The sequence below is a fragment of the Xyrauchen texanus genome, chromosome 18, assembly GCF_025860055.1.
Source record: "Xyrauchen texanus isolate HMW12.3.18 chromosome 18, RBS_HiC_50CHRs, whole genome shotgun sequence".
NCBI classification, from domain to species: domain Eukaryota; kingdom Metazoa; phylum Chordata; class Actinopteri; order Cypriniformes; family Catostomidae; genus Xyrauchen; species Xyrauchen texanus.
Genome location: NC_068293.1, coordinates 12,401,205 through 12,421,995, shown reverse-complemented (window position 1 = coordinate 12,421,995; position 20,791 = coordinate 12,401,205). Strand labels below are relative to the sequence as shown.

The 20,791-nt window shown below is 41.4% G+C and overlaps 1 protein-coding gene across 1 annotated transcript in view; it reads left to right on the top strand.

Annotated features, from left to right (window-relative positions):
• Positions 1-17,720: 17,720 nt before the first annotated feature.
• LOC127658576 (NALCN channel auxiliary factor 1) overlaps positions 17,721-20,791 on the top strand; it is a 181,018-nt gene continuing 177,947 nt past the window's right edge. The window contains exon 1 of the mRNA XM_052147942.1: positions 17,721-18,906. Within this exon, the coding sequence (XP_052003902.1) occupies positions 18,226-18,906 (681 nt within the window). The 5' untranslated portion in view covers positions 17,721-18,225. The remainder of the gene's footprint in view (positions 18,907-20,791) is intronic.

Below are 20,791 nucleotides of genomic sequence, written 5' to 3'. Positions count from 1 at the left end.
ATGGTGAGTAGGGGAGATCGATTATAAGATTAAGCGTACTGATAGAGGTGGTGCACATCAGATTTACCACTTCAACCTCCTAAAACCATGGAGAGAGGCAGTCCCCATGACTTTGGTGATTGTGGTTCCAGAGAGGGAGGAGCTCGGTCTGGAGGTAAACGTAAAAATCACTGATCGAGTCACCCCCGTCGCATGTGGAGAACATCTCTTACCATCCCAAATTGCGGAGGTTGCCAGCTTGCAAGGAGAATTTTCTGATGTGTTCTCATCTCTTCCTGGGCATACAAATCTCATAAAGTACCATATTGAAATGACCCCAGGGGTAGTGGAATGCAGCTGTCCCTACCATTTACCCAAATACAAAACAAAGTTTGTGTGGGAAGAGTTAAGGTCTATGCTCGATATGGGGATAATAGAAGAATCCCAGAGTGACTGGGCCAGCTCGGTAGTCTTAGTACCCAAGATTGACGGGACGGTATGGTTGGGTTTGGATTATAGATAAGTAAACGCGGTGTCTACATTTTATGCACACTCAATGCCTCACATTGACAAACTGCTCAATCGGTTGGGTGCGGCTCGTTTTTATACAACATTGGATTTAACAAATGGATATTGGCAGTTTCCCTTGACTCCCAAGTCCTGAGAAAACACTGCCTTTTCCAGTTTGGCTTACACCAGTTTGTTAAACTTCCATTTCGTTTGTCACTGCAAATCTGAAGTAGTTGGACAATGTGGAAGCATGGCATCTGGGCTTTCACTTGGGCCCAAATTAATAAGACAGCAGCCATTGCGGCTTGTCCGAGGCCCAAGTCCAAAAGAGGGTGAGACAGTTCCTGGGGTTGGCTGGCTATTATTGGAGGTTTGTGCTTAATTATTCAGACATCACCAGCCTGCTGATGGATCTCACTATAAAGAGAGCACCAGACCAGTACATGAAGCTGTGCCAACAGGCTTTCTTACAAGTAAAAGCTGCACTCCCTGACTTCTCTGTCCCTTTTGTTTACAGCCAGACACATTGGACAGGGGGTTGGGGCTGTCCCAGAAAGTGGAGGGGGAGGAGTGCCCCATGAATAGGTACAGCACGATAGAAAAGGTGTGTCTGGCCATCAGGTGGGTGGTCCTCACCCTCTGGTACTACCTGTCTGGGAGGGCCTTCACCCTGTGATCGGACCATGCCCCTCTCCAATGGCTCCACCGCATGAAGGATACCAATGCGTGGATCACTCATTGGTATCTGGCACTTAAACCCTTTAAATTCCTGGTGGTCCACAGACAAGGGGTGCAAATGGCTGTGGCTGATTTCCTCTCTCGGAGCGATTGGGGGGGGGGGGGATTAGTCAGTGGCAGGCTGTGGCCGAGCAACGTGCTGTGGAGAGTGAAGCAGTGTGAGATACGTGGTGAATGATTTCCACCTGTGCTTAATACCTGTCTTGTGGCCGCTGCCATTATTATTATATATATTAAATATCTTGAATTATTTGAGTGTGAGCGAATGTGTTTGTATTGAATAAAAGAGACTTTCCTGTGTTGGAATTGCCATCTTGCGCTTCCTCATTTCTTGGAACTCAGGATCCTGCTACACTATTCCTTTAAGCTTGCAATGCTTTTGGGAAATGCAGCCCAGCACATTTTTCAAAATGTATCCTACAAGAAAAAAAGTCACTTAGATTTGGAACGACACGCGGGTGAAAACATTTTCAGAACTTTCAATCTTTAATGAACTATTCCTTTAAGTCATATAGTCCATTTTGAATTGTACCCAAGTTATCCTTATTTTCCCATCTCAGGATAAAGCCACAGAACCCTTCTGCTTCTAGTGTTGTATTTTATATGACAAGGATACAGTGCACTGCATGAGTTACAGATACAAACATTATGGCTCTTTCCCTCCATCAGGCATCTCAGCATTACTCATCTTTGTGTTTGCAAATCACCAACGCTCCTGGTGGGGCTGAGTCATGCCTGTCAAAAAAAGGAGAAAACTCCAGACTGCAGTGAGTAGTTCAGATGGGGGACACGTGAACACTGGCACTTTCCCTGCATGACCTCACAGCCAGAAAGCAGCGGGCAGCTAATTAAAGAGATGCCTCTTTGGCTTTGGCACACCCCACACACATATGTTGATGATTGGCCACCTTTCAGGTGTTGTGGGTTGTGTGTATGTGTGTTGATATTCATATGTAATATGTTTATAACAGGATGGGAAAATGGAATGGGCACGTGGGTAGACATAGTGGCTGGTAGCATGTGTTCGAGTTCACAAATTGGATGGTGGTGAGAAGAGAGTGGAGAGGCTTGAGGGGTTGAGTAACAGTGACTTGATGATGAAATATGGGGGGGAAACTGAATTGGCATGAAACTTGACACCTGATCTAACAAGAGATGTCTGGCTTGAACAGCATTTATGTCTCTCAGCATTAAAAGGTGTCTCTAATTTTCTTAGTAAACCTCTCTCAACCTCTCTCTCAATTAATTTCAAACTGATTTATAGCATCATATAATTGACATTATTGCTTTCTTAGCCCTGGTTATCCCTTGGGTATGACTGCATAATACAAATCAAGCAGATCTGGCTTTTTCGCCAATAATACAACATTGGTTTTGAATTGACCAGTTTAGTTTTCATGGAAAGTTGGTTAACCAAGTAAATCCTGCTGGTCAGTGAAAAAACCTTGATGGAACACCAGCGAACCAGAATCCAATGTTGTGAACCAGACTTTAAAACACAATAAACTTAATTTTGTTTATTATTATTCTTAGCAAGGTAGTTCTTATGTCATCACGATAACAATTGGAATATTTACACATTCTATCTGTCTGAAACAAATACAGGATCACAGAATTTTCCCATATTGCATATGAGATCAAGTAGATCTTTAACACCCAGAGAAAGATATCTGGTAACACTTTAATATAAAGTGCCATTTGTTAACATTAATTAATGCATTAGGTATCATTAACTAACAATTAAAAAAAATGTATTGCAGTATTTATTAAGCTTTGCTACTGTTATCTAATAATATAAAACATTTTCATTGTTAGTTAATGTTAGTTCATATTTCATTAAGTAACGTTAACAAATGCAACTTTAGATATTAAAACTGTATTAGTTAATGTCGTAATTAACATTAACAAACATTAATAAATGCTGTTAAAGTGTAGTTCATTGTTAGTTCACGTTAACTAATGTTCTTAACTATTGTTAACAAATGGCACTTTATTGTGAATTGCTACCAGATATCTGTTAGTTCCCCGACTGTCACTCACTTCGAAGTTGTTTCGAAGAAGCGACACTAGAGGTCTCTCTTGAGCGCTGAATATGCCTCTGATCTATGAAAAAAGGCCAATGAGAAGTTGGCAGACAGTATTTGCATACCCCTGGGCGCTTCAACAGTGCAGAAAAACTCTAAAAGAGTTGTTTAAAAGAGTGATTTTCTTGATAAAAGAGTATATTTCACTAAAAGAGCTGTACACAGCGGTGTTGAACGTATTTTTCAGGACACGTCTTTTTAAAGATGCCTTTCCGCCCCTGTGTTGTTCCTGGATGCGGTAGAGTGCTTTCCGCTTTAGACGGCCACAGGTGTTGTCTCGTGTGTCTGGGCATCGATCACACCGAGGCTGCATTTGTGGATGGCTCATTCTCTCACTGCGAGGGCATGACCATGGCAATGTTGCGGTCGCGGCTTGCTTTCAACAGAAAGCACGCCACCCCAGCCGCCCCCCGCATTGCTCCTTCTTCCCACTTGATTGAGGACGATGCGGCTGGTGATGGAGGCAATCTGGGGATGGCAGCGGGTGCAGCTCCGCCGAGTATTCCCTCTCAGACCACCCGCCCCCCAGCATGTTTGTTGACTTCCGTCCGTGCTCGAGGTAACAGCGGCTTGCCTCACAGCCAGCCTGCCTATCCTCTGGAGCTCGAGGTGGATGAACTCGCCGGAACTCGATGGATTCCCCTGGGCTGCCGCCTTTGGGCCAGCACGCCCAGGCTGAGGCTGATGCGTAGATGACCAACATGCTTTCCCAGGCCGCCGCCAGCGTGGGGCTGGATTGGAACCCTCCATCCTCCCCACAGCCATCGCGGTTGGATGACTGGTTCCTGAGGTCTGGGTGCCGCTCATAGCCTCACCCCCCCGGTCCCGTTTTTCCTGGAGGTGTATGATGAGCTGACGTCATCATGGAGAGCACCCCTCTCCACTCGTCACAAAGCCACTCGCTCATCCGCTCTCGTTACCCTTGACAGCGGAGCGGCCCACGAGTACAATTCCCCAGGTGGATAGGGCTGTTGCGATCCACCTGTGTCCCGGAAACCCTAACACCTGGTGATGTCGCCCTGTGCTCCCCTCCAAGACCTGTAGGACAACATCCTCACTGACCGCAAAAGCCTACAGTGCAGCCAGACTTGTCGTTTCCACCCTGCGCACCATGGCCCTCCTGCAAGTCCACCAGGCCAAGGCGCTCAAAGATCTGCACGGGGGTAGCTCTGATCACGATGTGCTGCAGGAACTGCGTTCAGCGACCGACCTCGCCCTCAGAGCCAAGAAGGTCACAGCGCAGACACTCGGGCAGGCGATGGCCCTGTGGTGGTCCAGGAACGTCATCTGTGGGTGAACTTGGTCGAGATGCGTGAGACCGACAAGGCTCGCTTTCTCAACGCCCCTGTCTCCCAGTTCGGCCTCTTCCGCGACACCGTCGAGGACTTTGCCCAGCAGTTCTCCGTGGTGAAGAAGCAGATGGAGGCCATCTCTCACATCCTGCCCTGCTGCAAGCCTGCAGCCATAGGCCATGCCCCTTCTGCTCGCCGAGGGCATCCTCCTGTGGTTAAGAAGCACCCTGCTCCGCCTCAACCTGGGCCCAACTCTCAGCCCTAGCGTCGAGCACCCCGCATGAAGCAGACGCCCCACGTCTCATGTACCCCCTCGAGGACCCAGAAGGCTCCCAGGCGCTCCTGAGACGTTTGAACCAGAGCCCAAGATGTTACCTCCGGAGCTGGTAAGACCACTGCATTCCCCGTTGGAGTGTCGGGAGGAGAATCTTTTGTTGAATTAATTTAATTTGCCACGCCCCCACATGGGGCTGCGGTACCCAAATTCTCAATAACAGAGCTATTTCCTTTGCCTCTAGGTCACCTGGCCCGCAAATGCTGTTCTCACAGCACTCTGCCGCCAGATCTCAATAGTCCCAGCATGCTGGACGTGGATCCCCGCCTTCAGCCCCACGACTGTCCCCTGGCTGGCCGGTTCCGACGAGATCAGAGGACGCCTACACCGGACCTCCTCCTCAGTCACTATCCCGCCCCCTTGCCTTGTGTGCGGAGCAAGGTAAGTGCTTTGAGTCTTTTCTCAGCACTAGAGCCTCGGGATGCACCCTTGCTTCCCAACGCCGTACTACCTGCTCTGCCCCGGTGCGAAGTCCCGCCGGGTACGTCAAAAATACTTGTCCCTTTGGTGCCCCTAGCACGGAGTTTGGATGCGTGGCTTTCACTTCCCAACCCGTCACGCTGGCAGGCACGGACCATTCGACTCGGTTACGCAATTCAGTTTGCCGGGCCCCCACTCCCACTTCGCGGGCGTCCGCTTTACCACAGTGCACGTGAACATGCCAAATCCCTGCACGTGGAGATCGCTACTCTTTTGCTCAAAGACGCTATAGAGCCTGTCCCTCCAACTGAAATGAAGCCCTTACTTCATTATACCCAAGAAAGACGCCGGCTTACGACCGATTTTGGACGCGAGTTTTCAACCAGGCTTTGCTCAAACGTTTAAAATGCTCATGCAGAAACACATCTTAACCTGCGTCCGGCATCTAGATTGGTTCACAGCGATAGACCTGAAGGATGCGTACTTCCACTTGGGAAGTTCCTCCCGTTAGTTCAGGATAAACATTTCCTAGTCAGGTCAGACATCACCACCGCGGTAGCGTACATAAATCGACAAGGTGGCGTAAGCTCCCGCCACATGTCGCGACTCGCCCGTCGTCTACTCCTTTGGAGCCACTCACATCCCCGGAAACCTCAATGCGATAGCGGACGTGCTGTCACAACAATGCTTGCCCAGCGGAGAGTGGAGGCTTCACCCCCAGTCGGTCCAGCTGATTTGGGAACGGTTCGGCAAGGCCCAGATAGACCTGTTTGCCTCCCGAGAAACATCCCACTGCCCGCTCTGGTATGCCCTAACAGAGGCTGCCCTCGGGGAAGACGCACTGGCACACAGCTGGCCTGCGGGGCTGCACAAGTACGCATTTCCCCAAGTGAGCCTTCTTGCACAGGTGCTGTGCAAGGTCAGGGAGGAAAAGGAACAATTCACTCTAGTGGCTCCCTATTGGCCCACCCGGGCCTGGATCTCGGACCTCGTACTCCTCGCGACAGCCAAATTCCCCTGAGGAAAGACCTTCTTTCTCAGGGACAGGGCACGCTCTGTCATCCGCACCCAGACCTTTGGAACCTCCACGTCTGGCCCCTGGATGGGACGTGGAAGATCTAGCTGGTCTAACACCTATAGTCGTAGACACGATCAACCAAGCCAGAGCCCCTTGTAACAGGCATCTGTATGCCCTGAAGTGGCGCTTGTTCGCAAATTGGTGTTCTTCCCGGTCCGAAGACCTGCAGAGGTGCACAATTAGGTCAGTGCTCTTATTTCTACAAGAGAGGCTGGAGGGGAGGCTGTCCCCTTCCACCCTGAAGGTGAATGTCCCTCCATCAGGGAACGGAGGTTACATATGTAACCTAGATGCTTTCCCATTCATCCAAAAACACTTTATATTGTCAGAATACATAGCTTCTTCTGAATTGCTGTCAATGGATAAATATAATCATTGGTGTAGTTACATCATCTACAGGGAGGGGTTAACTGAACCATCTTCACCCACCAAAACTTGACAGCTTTTGTTAGATCATTAAGTCTCAGGACAAGTTGGCTATGGGGACTCTTGGCTAAGTTAATTTATTTCACTCTGTTTCAGTCTCGCTCCACATACACACATATACCCCTCTGTGCTTCACATACTAGGCACTCAGCAGGTACATCGCTCCTCTGCGAGAACTTTATGAACTGCTGCCCAGAGTCAAGATGGCGTGATTATGTACCTGTGATTTAGCTATTGAAAGTTGTGATATGAAACACAGGGGAAGTCGTGTGATGATGCTGTGAGAGTGTGTTTGAGAGCTGAGAGGATGGCAGGTCAAAAGTCACAACTCAGATATTTCCTGCAGAACTCGAGAAGTAAATAGCTGAGCCTTGAGCTTTCACAAGCTCTGTTTGAATGCTTGCTGTTTCCACTGACAAATTACTGCAGCACAGTTTGGTAGGAGCTGCTGTGAAGAGAACAGACAATGCTTTGAGCCTCTCCCACCAGGAGAGCTTTCTAACAATCAGTAGCCTAAAGGAAGTAAACATTGTTTTGTGGAGGTCTGTGCCACGACTGGACCAACACTACACATTAGTATTATGCTAAATTTTAATACAATCCATTTAAATTTGCAGAAATGTTCTTTGAGAATCACAGGAATGACATGTCAAGACCATGCTGTATTTTGGCTTTATGTTTTTTTTTTTTTTGTAATCCTTATTCATTTCAACAGCGATTCTCCTTAGATTCTCATTATTGTAATATAGTATTTTGGACTGTATTTTCTTTCAGGATAGAATAATTTTTTACTGTATTACTTTTTCATATTTTAAACTTTATACTTTAAAGACAGAACAACAGTAAAAATACTATTCAATTGAAATATACAGTGTATATTTACATTCGAATATATTAAATATACAGTGTATATTATATATTGTTGTGTGTATATATATATATATATATGTATATATATATATATATATATATATATATATATATATATATATATATATATATATATACACTTAGAGGATGTTCACCCAGATTTTTTTTTACTTCGTAGCAAATAAACAAATCACAGATATGACACAAAACTCTTTTTGTTTAATAGCTGAACATTTTGGCTTCGTGAAACATCCCTCAAACAAATGTAATTACATTATTTTAATGAATGGCACATTTCTTCCAGATCAAGTAGAGGAAAAAATAAGGGAATCACAAAGCCAAAATGTTCAGCAACAAAAACAAATGTGTGTCATGTGATTTGTTTATTTGTAAGTTAAAAAAAGCTTTGTGAACATCCTCTAAGTGTGGTGATTCCATATTTTTTGTACATATATATATGCAATTTATGTATGAAAGATTTGTGTACTGTATATATTAATTAAATTATATATATATACAGGTGAAACTCGAAAAATTAGAATATCGTGCAAAAGTTCATTAATTTCAGTAATTCAACTTAAAAGGTGAAACTAATATTTTATATAGACTCATTACAAGCAAAGTAAGATATTTCAAGCCTTTATTTGATATAATTTTGATGATTATGGCTTACAGCTTATGAAAACCGAAAAATTCAGAATCTCAGAAAATTAGAATACTACATGAAATCAATAAAAAAAAAAGGATTTTAAATACAGAAATGTCGGCCCTCTGAAAAGTATAATCATGCATATGTACTCAGTACTTGGTTTGGGCCCCTTTTGCATTAATTACTGCCTCAATGCGGCATGGCATGGATGCTATCAGCCTGTGGCACTGCTGAGGTGTTATGGAAGACCAAGATGCTTCAATAGCGGCCTTCAGCTCTTCTGCATTGTTTGGTCTCATGTCTCTCATCTTTCTCTTGGCAATGCCCCATAGATTCTCTATGGGGTTCAGGTCAGGCGAGTTTGCTGGCCAATCAAGCACAGTAATACCATGGTCATTGAACCAGGTTTTGGTACTTTTGGCAGTGTGGGCAGGTGCCAAGTCCTGCTGGAAAATGAAGTCAGCATCTCCATAAAGCTTGTCTGCTGAAGGAAGCATGAAGTGCTCTAAAATGTTCCGGTAGACGGCTGCATTGACTCTGGACTTAATAAAGCACAGTGGACCAACACCAGCCGATGACATGGCTCCCCAAACCAACACAGACTGTGGAAACTTCACACTGGACTTCAAGCATCTTGGATTGTGTGCCTCTCCATTCTTCCTCCAGACTCTGGGACCTTGGTTTCCAAATGAGATGCAAAATTTGCTCTCATCAGAAAAGAGGACTTTGGACCACTGAGCAACAGACCAGTTCTTATTTTCTTTAGCCCAGGTAAGACGTTTGACATTTGAAGCCCATGTCCAGGACCTGTCTGTGTGTGGTGGCTCTTGATGCAGTAACTCCAGCCTCAGTCCACTCCTTGTGAAGCTCCCCCACACATTTGAATGGCCTTTTCCTGACAATCCTCTCCAGGCTACGGTCATCCCTGCTGCTTGTGCACCTTTTTCTTCCACACTTTTCCCTTCCACTTAACTTTCTATTAATGTGCTTTGATACAGCACTTTGAGAACATCCAACTTCTTTTGCAATTACCTTTTGAGGCTTTCCCTCCTTGTGGAGGGTGTCAATGATGGTTTTCTGCACAACTGTCAGGTCAGCAGTCTTCCCCATGATTGTGAATTCAACTGAACCAGACTGAGAGACCATTTAAAGGCTCAGGAACCCTTTGCAGGTGTTTTGGATTAATTAGCTGATTAGAGTGTGACACTTTGAGCCTACAATACTGAACCTTTTCACAATATTCTAATTTTCTGAGATTCTGAATTTGGGGTTTTCATAAGCTGTAAGCCATAATCATCAAAATTATATCAAATAAAGGCTTGAAATATCTTACTTTGCTTGTAATGAGTCTATATAATATATTAGTTTCACCTTTTAAGTTGAATTACTGAAATTAATGAACTTTTGCACGATATTCTAATTTTTCGAGTTTCACCTGTATATATATATATATATATATATATATATATATAATTTGATATCTCACCATGCATCTACTCATTAACATATGACTATAACCATCCAGGAAAACTTCATTAAGATACGAAAGCCTTCTGCAAACACAGAAAAAGCCTTCTACTATTTATTTTCGTAGTGCTGTAGATCACGAATACAACTTGCTTTCCATTCTGCATCAGAGCAAAACAAGCCTCTCTTGTACATGTGCCTTATGACACTCCAAATGGGGCAAGAACCTGTGATTTATTAGTGATAATCGTGACCACACTACAAATGAAAAATATGTGCAAGCTTAAAGCAAGCCATACTTTAGATGAAAGAATGTGCAATCATTATTATTAGTAAAATGGAAGGAATGACTGAGTCAGCAGCCCTGTCCTGTCCCTCTCTGTGTTATTATGCATTCATTTATCAGCACTGTGATCTGCTCATTTATTTAACAGGTGACTTGGGGGCCGTGTGAGGACCCTGAGACTCATAATGTATTTAATTACAGAACCCATATGATACTCTCTAATTGATTGAGACTTCCTTGTGCATAATTCAATGTGAATTAATGTATTTTAATTGTGGTGAAAGTAATATTACTGTATGTTGGCTCAAATATAAATACACATTTATTTGTTCATCTTTAAACAGACTTTGGAGTTGTAAAAGCAATTTAACATTTGCATTCATGCATTTGACACACACTTTTATGCAAGTGTATTTTTTTTTTGAAGCAGAATAAAAAACAAAATTAAGGCACATATCCAGTGTGAGATTTGGTCTGTACAGGACATATGCTCATTGTTGTGTAATATCGTATATCTCTCAATGCAGTAAAATGTACGTCACAGTAGCATCATAGCTCATGTTTACTCCATTATGTAGAACGGATAAATGTCTTTGCTGTGGACTAGTAAGTTGTTAGAGATGCTTGGATATATTTAATTCTCTCTGGGCAGAGATCAAGCTCTTGGCAGAAATTGCCAAGACTCAGTCACATCATTCACGTAATATTTTTGACTGTCAATTATTCCAGTGCAGTTGGCCCACAGAACTAGAGGACCCTTGGTTCTGTTTGACAAATAACACTAACATTGTATATGGACCCTCAGGGGGTTCTTTCAGGTCTTACGGGCTATGCTGTTGCTATGACAATGAGAGGTAATACAGAGGTCATTTCATTTTTTTTTCAATGCTACAATGAATAGTTGCTCAAGAGAGATGTGTTTCTTGAGGTTGTTAAATTGATTTCCCATATTAAAGTTTGACAGAGAACGTGCAACTGGTGACAGATGGGTAAAAGGGGAACATCCCTCCCCCTCAACACGTCAGTGTGTGCGGTGCCCAGTAGTGAAATAGCTGTCCTCTAGAGAATGTTTGTTGGAAGGGGATTCATTGAGCTGTTATATCATTAGATTTTACTTGCCACTGGGTACAAGATAACATTGGCATAACTTATTGATTGGCCATCGAAACTGAACTCTTGTCATGATAAGTCCATAAACATGATCAAATTGAAGGTGGGGGAGGGGATGGTATGAGCACTAAAAGTGCCATTCAGAATATGTTTGGCAGAATGACAGCCTCAGTCACCATTCACTTTAATGGAATATTTATTTAACTTCCATACAATGAAAGTGAACAGTGAATGAGACAACATTCTGCCTAACATCTTGTTAGAAAGTCATATGGGTTTGAAACAACACGAGAAAATTATAATATATTGGTATACTTGATGAGTATGCCAATATTCTTGAGTGAGAGCATTGGAATATTCTAGGTGAAGAACAGGCAGTTTTTAAACTCTTCCGCGAAGCAGGTGAGTTTCAAGCCATCTAATAATTATTGGTGTTAATCTTAGCTGGATATTTCTTGCCATCTCTGAAATATTGGGAAGGGGGAGGGTGAGTTCTGTTCAGAATGGTGACAGATGATGTGTCTTGGCACTGTTAATCCTTGTTATTTTCCATGTGAATCTTTGATTTCCGCTTGCTCTGCCAACTGATTTTCACTAATGAGTGATGAGCAGTTCCCCTAAAATTCAGGAAGAATTTATGTAATATAATCTGGACATAAGGAGAGCTGCACCACCATGACAACAGCTGAGGTTTCTGCACTAGATCCACACAAACCATATTTGTGTGCCTTCCAAAACTGCATTTAGCATAACATTTTTGACCCGCATATTCTGTTTGGGGTTCTAGAGAGCACAAGGCTAGACATAGAGGTACACTCCAAAAATGAACTTTTACTATCATCAGCTTTAATGAGTAACCAACTTAATGAACTTAAGTTGATTCAACAAAAAAGTGCTTTGTGTGCTTTACTTAATCTATTTATGTTAAGACAACATACATATTTAGTTGGCATTAACTTAAACCGCAATGATTTGTAGTTCCCAGCATGCTTTGCACAAAACTGAATGGAGAGAGTAAATGTTGAAATAAAGAGTTATTTTTTTGTGTTTTTGTTTGAGATGAATACACAGGGAGAATAATTATTATGTTTGTTATGTTGAGATTTATAGAAGAAGAGTTTCTGTAATGTTGTAATTTTGGGGGTTCACATTGTGGTGAAGAGTTTAGCTTGGGCATGGATGAGGAGGACAAATACTTAAAACTGTAATGCTGCTTTGTCCAGCATGTTACTTCATTGGTGAAAGCCAAAATGTGCTTTTTTGAATATCAACTTCTGCCATTAGGAAGGAGATTTAGGATGCCAAGACACTGAAGTGCTCCTTTATTCCGATGACTACACAATGATGTTGGCTTTCATTTGTAATAATGAGACGTGGTATTGGAAATAATGTGATGTGATTTGGGTGATGATGGGATGTCGTACACTGAAAAAATTATTCCTTGCTTCAGCAAATATTGCTCATTAAAATATTTTTTTTTTACTGAAACCGTAATACTGGCAACTTTCCTTAATTATATACTATATGTGTGACACAATATATTGAGATTATGCTGTACTCATAATAATAAAGAAACTTTGCAAGTTATTTTGAGTGAAGAGACAATAATCTGAAGTTTAGTAAACCCATTCTAATATCTTAAGAGTCCATGGCAAACCACGTGATGCAGAATGTGACTGCATTTTAAGCAAGCATATTTGGGGCTGGCTGCCATTTTGGATGAGGAGAGATTGTGGTGGACATCACAATGTTTTTGCCAAAATGTTCAAAGGTAAATTACTTTAAACATACTGTAGTGTGAAATCAGTAGTTTTTGTTGTTGTTGCTATCAATTTTCTGTGTATTCAAGTTTCTATTCACTTAAAGATGTTATGTTAACTTATGTTACGTTTGCAAATCTACAGTATATTAAAAGTTTGTCTGAATGAGGCTAATTAGATGTGTACATTTTCACAGTAGAACAAACACAAAGGAGCCCGTGCAGTTTTTCACCAGGCAGATCCTCTTCATCTTCAACCACTGCTCAGGGCCTTTACCTACAACTCCTCACTCGCATCGCAGAAACTCAACAAACAACAGGTAATTCCAATACATTAATTGAATTTATACACCAGTTTAAGTGTTTAATGTAAACTTAAAATTGTACATCTTGAAACCTGCTAACATTTTCTGAGTGTTTGTTTATAACCAGCATCATCAATTGCATCTACAGTTTTAATGCTAAATGTTCTTTCTCCCTAAAGCTGCTTTATGTACCGTCTAAGCATTCAGGTTATGCTTTTAAATCGTGCCTCAGTTAGTGTTTGAGACAACATGAATAAATGAAGGCATCAATATCACGTGAAACATACATTTCGGTCCCTGTAATGAGTTTCACTGTGGTGGTTGCCACTTGCCTTAAACGACATTGAGGTTGTCAATGACAATAATTAATATTCTGTATGTGGTGCTTGCACCATACTTTTCTCATGGGAAAATACTCTGCTTTCTCATTGTCAGGCAGTGGTGAAGAATTCCTGCAGATTTTTCACCGGAGATACGGTTATTCTTCAACTGCTGGTCAGGCGTCACTCACGCGGCAGAAACTCAGAAGGCAACAGAATACTCAACAAGTAAATCACTTTTCTACATGTTTCCATCCAAATGTCTCATTGAACCCCTTTGTCTTAAATGGAAACCAGCTTACATTAGCTGAGTGTTGGTTTATGTTCACTTTTCAAATAATTTTAGTAGTTCATCCAAAAATGCGTTTTATTTTGTCATTTAGTTTTCTCACTCTCTTTATGCCTTCTCAAACTCATATGACATTCTGTCTTCTGTGGAACACAAACCAAGTCGTGAATAACATTTATGCTAAGTTTATGGTTATTGAAGATTTTTAACTTCACTGACTTCCATTGTATGGACAAACACATCATATCTCCATTAAAAATCTTTGTTTGTGTTCTCCTGAAGAAAGTCAAATGAGTTTGACATGGCACAAGACTGCATAAATGATGAGAGAATTATCATTTCTGGTTTGCCTCAAGGAGACACCCTGATATCAACATGTGTAAGTTTGTTTGTAAAAAAAAGAGTCACATTTATAATATATAATATATAATATAATTTATAATAATGTTGCAGGGTTTGCAGTGGTTGAAAATTCTCTCGACGTGAATCTCAAATGTAAACTAGCCATACGTGTTGCTTATCTTGTCAGTTACAATTATCCTTTTTTTTTTTTTTTGTCTAACAGGATAGGGTCAGTTAAATTATAGTCCTGGCAGGTCTACAGGTTTAATTGATAGAAGAGTCATCAGAGGTTTTCTAGGCAAAATAATAAAAGGTAGGGAACACATTTGGATGGCATTATTTATATTTACATAGTGCCATTTTAACACATCCGCTGACATTCATATAAATGTATGCATTTCGTACTGTGGTGGAATAGCTGTGTGCTTCAAATGAAAATTCTCTCATGATTTACTCACCCTCATGCTATCCCAGATGTGTGACTTTCTTCTGCTGAACACAAACTGAAATTTTTAGAGAATATTTCAGCTCTGTAGGTCCATACAGTGCAAGTGATCAGAACTTTGAAAGTACAAAAAGCACATAAAGGTAGCAATAAAAATATGAATACGACTCCGGTGGTTCAATCCATGTCTACAGAAGCAAAATTATAAGTGTGGGTGAGAAACAGATCAATATTTAAGACATTTGTAATATACATTTTCCTCTCTGCCCAGTAGTTGGTGAAATGCACAAAGATTGTGAATCCCAAAAACAAGAGAAGACAAATATGAAAGTGAAAGTGGAGATTGATGGTGAAAAAGGACTTAAATATTGATCTGTTTCTCAACCACACTTATCATATCACTTCTGAAGATATGGATTCAACCACTCCAGTCATATGGATTGATTTATGCCACCTTAATGTTCTTTTTGACCACCATTCACTTGCATTGAATGTATCAACAGAGCTGAGATATTCTTCTAAAAATCTTTGTTTGTGTTCAACAGAAGAAAGTCCTACGCATGGTGGTTCGTAAATTAGAAAAAAACAAAAACATTTTTGGGTGAACTATCCCTTTAAGCATCACTTTTCTTTTTACTCTGTAATAATTGAATTTGGGGATATTTAATTGAGCAAATAAATACAATGGAAACTGTTAATATACATTTTTACAAAGATTATTTCTATGCATTAAGGAAGAGGAGCTTTACCAAGCACAGAAAGGAGCAGATGCCATCAAGACTTTGGAGCAGGAAGATCGATTGCCTTTCAACCAACTAGATGTATTGATTGTCCTTGAAAACTTGAGTCAGTGCACTGACTTTTTGGGCTACTTTATGCCCTTCACAATAGTTACTCAAAGAGGCTGACACTTTTTCTTTCTTTTTTTGAGGTCATACTGTAAATGGTGTTCCATCTTGATGATGGCAATGTCTGGCCATGTTGAAAAGATCTTTTGAATAAATAGTTTCATTTATAAACACAAACTGTTTCTGGTGTGTATTAGTTCAGAGAGTTTTCTCCTACATGCATATATTTCTGCAGTCCGTTAATATGTATTTTAAACTGTTTATTTAGATTTACTGGAATTCTGAAATTCATTGCAGAGCCTACTTGTTTTTATGGTTTTTGATTATCATCATGATTTTGTTACTATTTTTGTATTTGAGAATGTATTTTGGTTCTAGGAGAGCATGAAAATCTATATTCGATTGTACAGTTGTAAACAACAATAACAACCTTTGACATTCACCTGTTGTCTATTATTTCTTCAGGTCATTTTATTTGAAAGTTAATTGAAAGTAAATGAAAAGATCTTAGAATTTAAAGCTGCTAGTAGCACTTACAATTGAGATAAATGTGCTTAAATTGCATAGTTGGGTAAACAGAGAGTCTTAGGGTTAAAAAACCTTAAATGTAGTAGCTGGCATGGCACAGTATTTCAAGTAAACATTTTTAATGGAAGCTAATTAATTTGGCCATAGCTAGCTACATTTTTTTAGGTAACGTTGCTTAAAATTCCTAGCGGAATTTGCTTAAAAAGTGGGATGCAAAAATGTTGCACAATATTTCTAAGCACATTATTTTGTTGTGTAATAATGTTATGTACTTGTCAGTTTGTTTAGTTTTAGTATGTTTTTGTATGGTGGTGACAGTAAAATCAGTCGCAATAAAGTATTATTATAATTATCAACAAATCCAAATGGTTCACATTTACACAAAAACGTTTTGTCCAATTTACTTGAAAATCATGAATTTCCCTAGTCTGATAGTACTGATAATAACATTGTAACTTGATATTAAGCCTTACACATCTTCCAATGAAGATTTTTAATTATGTTTGTGGTCTCAGAGTCCTTAGCTATAAAACTAAATTAAATGCAATTCATTTTCACTCAGTAGAAGCACACTGCTGCCAAGTCTTTATTCGGATTTGTTTTATTGTAATAAAACTACTGTATGTGTTTTTGACCCCAAACAGAAACTGATTTCCGATACCACATTTCTGGGAATTCTTAATTTGTGATACAATAGAGGATTAAAGCTTAAATAGTCACATGAGTGTCACATGAGTTTTCATTAGGCCAGAGGAACATTTGTAAATACTCTATTATTATGTTATACAGCACTGGAGTTTCTGGGACATCAAATATTAAAAAGTCAATCTTAACCAATTTAAAGGGTTAAAATTGACAATTAATAATAAGGACCATGAACTTGGTAGTACTCCAGGCAATTGAACCTGTTGCGCACAGCACGTACACTTTGTTTGCTTTGAAATCGAAGATCAAACAGGGCCATGCTGATAACACAGACGTCCGCTCAAGGTTAGCCTGTATATACAGTATCAATCTCTCTCTCTCTCTCTCTCTCTCTCTCTCTCTCTCTCACACACACACACACACACACACACGCCTCACGTTTCCGCGCTTGCTTTCCAACGTGCTACTTTGACGCCCAGATGTCTCCCCTGTGCCCGGCTCCTTACACACAGTTGCACGCTGCATACTAATAAACGTCAGCCTAAGCGGAGGGAAAACGAGATGAACGAAACACACAAATGTCATTGCATCTCTTTCACACATTGATTCTCCTTCACGCAACACGTTGTGCCATCTTTTCCTCCCGTCTTTGCGCATTGCACGGTACTTCCAAAACGATGTTATTTAACGACATAACGGACATAACGACATTTTTAACGGCCACACAGCCTAGAGCATTTTGCTCGGAGCGGATTGCTCGTCCTCACCAACGTTTGTCGAGATTTGGAAAATGAATGGACCATGAGCGTGGACTGTAGGGGTTGAAAGCAGAAGGACAAAGGGACGATTGGCTTAAAAATCCAAATGTTACCCAATTCTATGTCACAGGAAATTCACCCCTTTAAATTACTGACTGAGACATGCATCTGCTGTGCTAAGTTCAATTAGGATTATGAGTGATCTTTCATATCGCAACGTCCAGTTTATGCTCATAAATGAACACGCGCGCGCGTGTGCGTGTGCATCCATCGCCTGTAGTCTGTAGATCTGTGTTACTGCGCCAGGATGGAGATGACGCAAATGACCCAGCTCCCCAAAAAGTGTTTCAAGACGAACATGGCGGCAACTTAACACAGGACCTAAGATGATGATTATGATGAACGGAGAAGATCGAATGCAGTCCGCTCAGATAGGGAAAGAGCAGCTCTTTCAGGATCTCGCCTTCCCTTGAGGAGATACAGGGACACAGCAGCTGCTCTATGAGGGTCTATGGGGAGAGAAGGCACGAGAGGAGGCATGTTGTCACACAGAAGTCAGATTTTCTCCGAGGAGCCATGCGGAAAAGCGGAGATATGACCGCGCGTGGCTTCATCTAGCCTATCGACTCGGATACAGCTGCCTGGACCGCTGTTTACACGGGAAAAGCCCCTTTTAAGTCAATGCATTTTGTGGCAGAGGAGCCGTCGCGGTGGAGTCGGCCAGTGCTGCTCTTTCCTGAAATATGACCAGAGGTGTTTGGACGTGTCGGCAGCAAGATGACAGCTTAAAAATCTGGTTTGCACCCCGAGAGGACGAAAAGCCATTATTCACCGATTCGGAAAGGGCCCAGAGATGGCGACTGTCCTTAGCCTCTCTTTTGTTTATCACCGTTTTGCTCTCTGATCATCTGTGGTTCTGCGCCGAGGCGAAATTGACAAGGACTCGAGACAAACGGCTCGATAAATTGGCCGTCGTGGGCACGGTGGAGCACACGAACCATATACTTTCACCCAGCCATCAGCCCGTCAGAGAGCAGAGTCTTATTTTTATAGGCAATTCTACCAAACCTCTGTGGAGACTTGAAACTTGTCACCCTGACAGCCTCTCCAAAAACTGCTTGACTTTCGCCGAGGCGGAAGCCGCGTGCTCGGGCCTCTCCGAGTGGAACCTGAGCGATTTCTATCTTTCTTTTTGTAATTCTTACTCGCTTTTGGATTTGTTTTACGGGTTTACGAGTCCGGACAATTTGACCTGTAATTTGGACATGGCTACGGGCGGTGATACATCGGGATGCAGCCGCTGCGTTCAGGCTTACCAAGGCTACGACCGACGAGCTCAGGAGAAATACCAAGAGTTTGAGCTTTTGGTTCAGAAATATGAAACGGATGTATATTCGGTGCGGACATGCATGGAAGAGTGCACGGTAGGATGCGTTTACATTTTTATTTATTTTTTTGTGGCCATTTTGTTGACAGAAGCAACAGAAGGTCGTAATGTTTTACTGCTGTCATGTTAAATGAAGACGTTTCTTTCATATCAAGTGTTTCTATGTATAAACAGTACACGTGATCGTGAACGGTCCACTGTTGTGTCATCTGCGCGCGAGAACGCGTAGCGCGAACGTGGGTAGACGGTGCGCGCGCGCACTTGTGGATTAACGTGAAAGACGAAGGCGGATTTGCTGGCATCTTAAATGAATAAGTTTGGTTTACATGGGAGGGTGGTGATGGAAACATGCATTAATATGTATTTTATGCAATCTTTGGGGTTTATTGATGTGTAGTTTTTTTCACCCTCAGTTTTACGAAACGTTATTTAGATACCGCGGTAAAGTTAGATTTAAGTTGGTGGTGTAGTGGTCTAAGCACATAACTGGTAATCTGATAATCAGAAGGATGCTGGTTCAAGCCCCACAGCCACCACCATTGTGTCCTTGAGCAAGGCACTGAACTCCAGGTTGCTCTGGGGGGATTGTCCCTGTAAGAAGGGCTCTGTTAGTCGCTTTGGCTAAAAGCGTCTGCCAAATGCATAAATGTAATATAGTATAGTATTTGGTGGAGTTTTCAGACGGTCCCTTACGCTCTCTTCAGTCAACAAACGTGTTAATGTTATTAACACACTTGGTATAAAGAGAGTATAACTATACTATATGGGCATACAAACTGGACTCAGAACACTCAATGTTTAGTGTGGCTGCAAAATTATGCTCGAAATGCTCCGATGCGCTTTGACTGCCTAGCAGATGTAAGGGACCGTCTGAAAACTCCAGCAAATGCGCTAAAACACAGGAGATGTCCACTCATTCATTCAATTGACATGAGAAATTGTACATGAAAAAAAGAACACAGTAAAATACATTTTCACATTCAGAATGTTGTAGTAACTTCCCAGAGGACAGACAGACATACTACTGCAGGTGTGATTATTACAGTTATTATTTTCAATTATTTTAGAAACAAAATCACTAAAATGATATTTTCTGATTCTAAAGGTAATCAAAATAATTGATTACTATACTCATATAATTGATCATACTGTAATTATCTAATCTATAGGAAGTCCGTCTTTCCTCTGGGACGTTACTACAACCTTTAAAATGAGAGAATATTAATTTGAGTGAATATGTTTCTCAAATAATTGATTACTGTACTAATTTTTTTTTATGTATAATTTTTCATGTCAATTGAATGAATGAGTGGACATCTCCTGTGTTTTAACGTATTTGGTGGAGTTTTCAGACGGTCCCTTACATCTGCTATGCAGTCAAAGCGCGTCGGAGCATTTCAAGCATAATTTTGCAGCAATTTTGAGTCCAATTTTTATGCACATATAGTATAGTTATACTTCCTTTATACCAAGTGTCTTAATATGACATCTTTGTAAGATTGTCGACTAAAGAGCGCGAGGGTAAGAGAAACCGAATATCCAACGAATATCTAACTTACATCTAACTTTACCGTTATGTAGATGCCCCACTGCACCATCATGCCAGAAATAATGCATTGGTGAGTCTTGTCTAGATGACAATAATGTGGTTCCAGGCGTATAGCTGCTCTCATAGTCTGTAATTACCTCAATATGGAAGAAGCTGAGGGCATGTTCTCTCATTTGAAACAATCTTTGATTATTCTGGGTGTCCTATCTGCAAAGAGATACAGGAAAGAACAATACAAAGATTGTGTGCGTGCGTGCGTGTGCGTGTGTGTGTGTGTGTGTGTGTGTGTGTGTGAGAGCGAGAGAGAGAGAGAGAAAAAGGGAGATGGCGCAGTGCTTTATGGAATTTCAATAACGTTAATAGCACAGCAGTG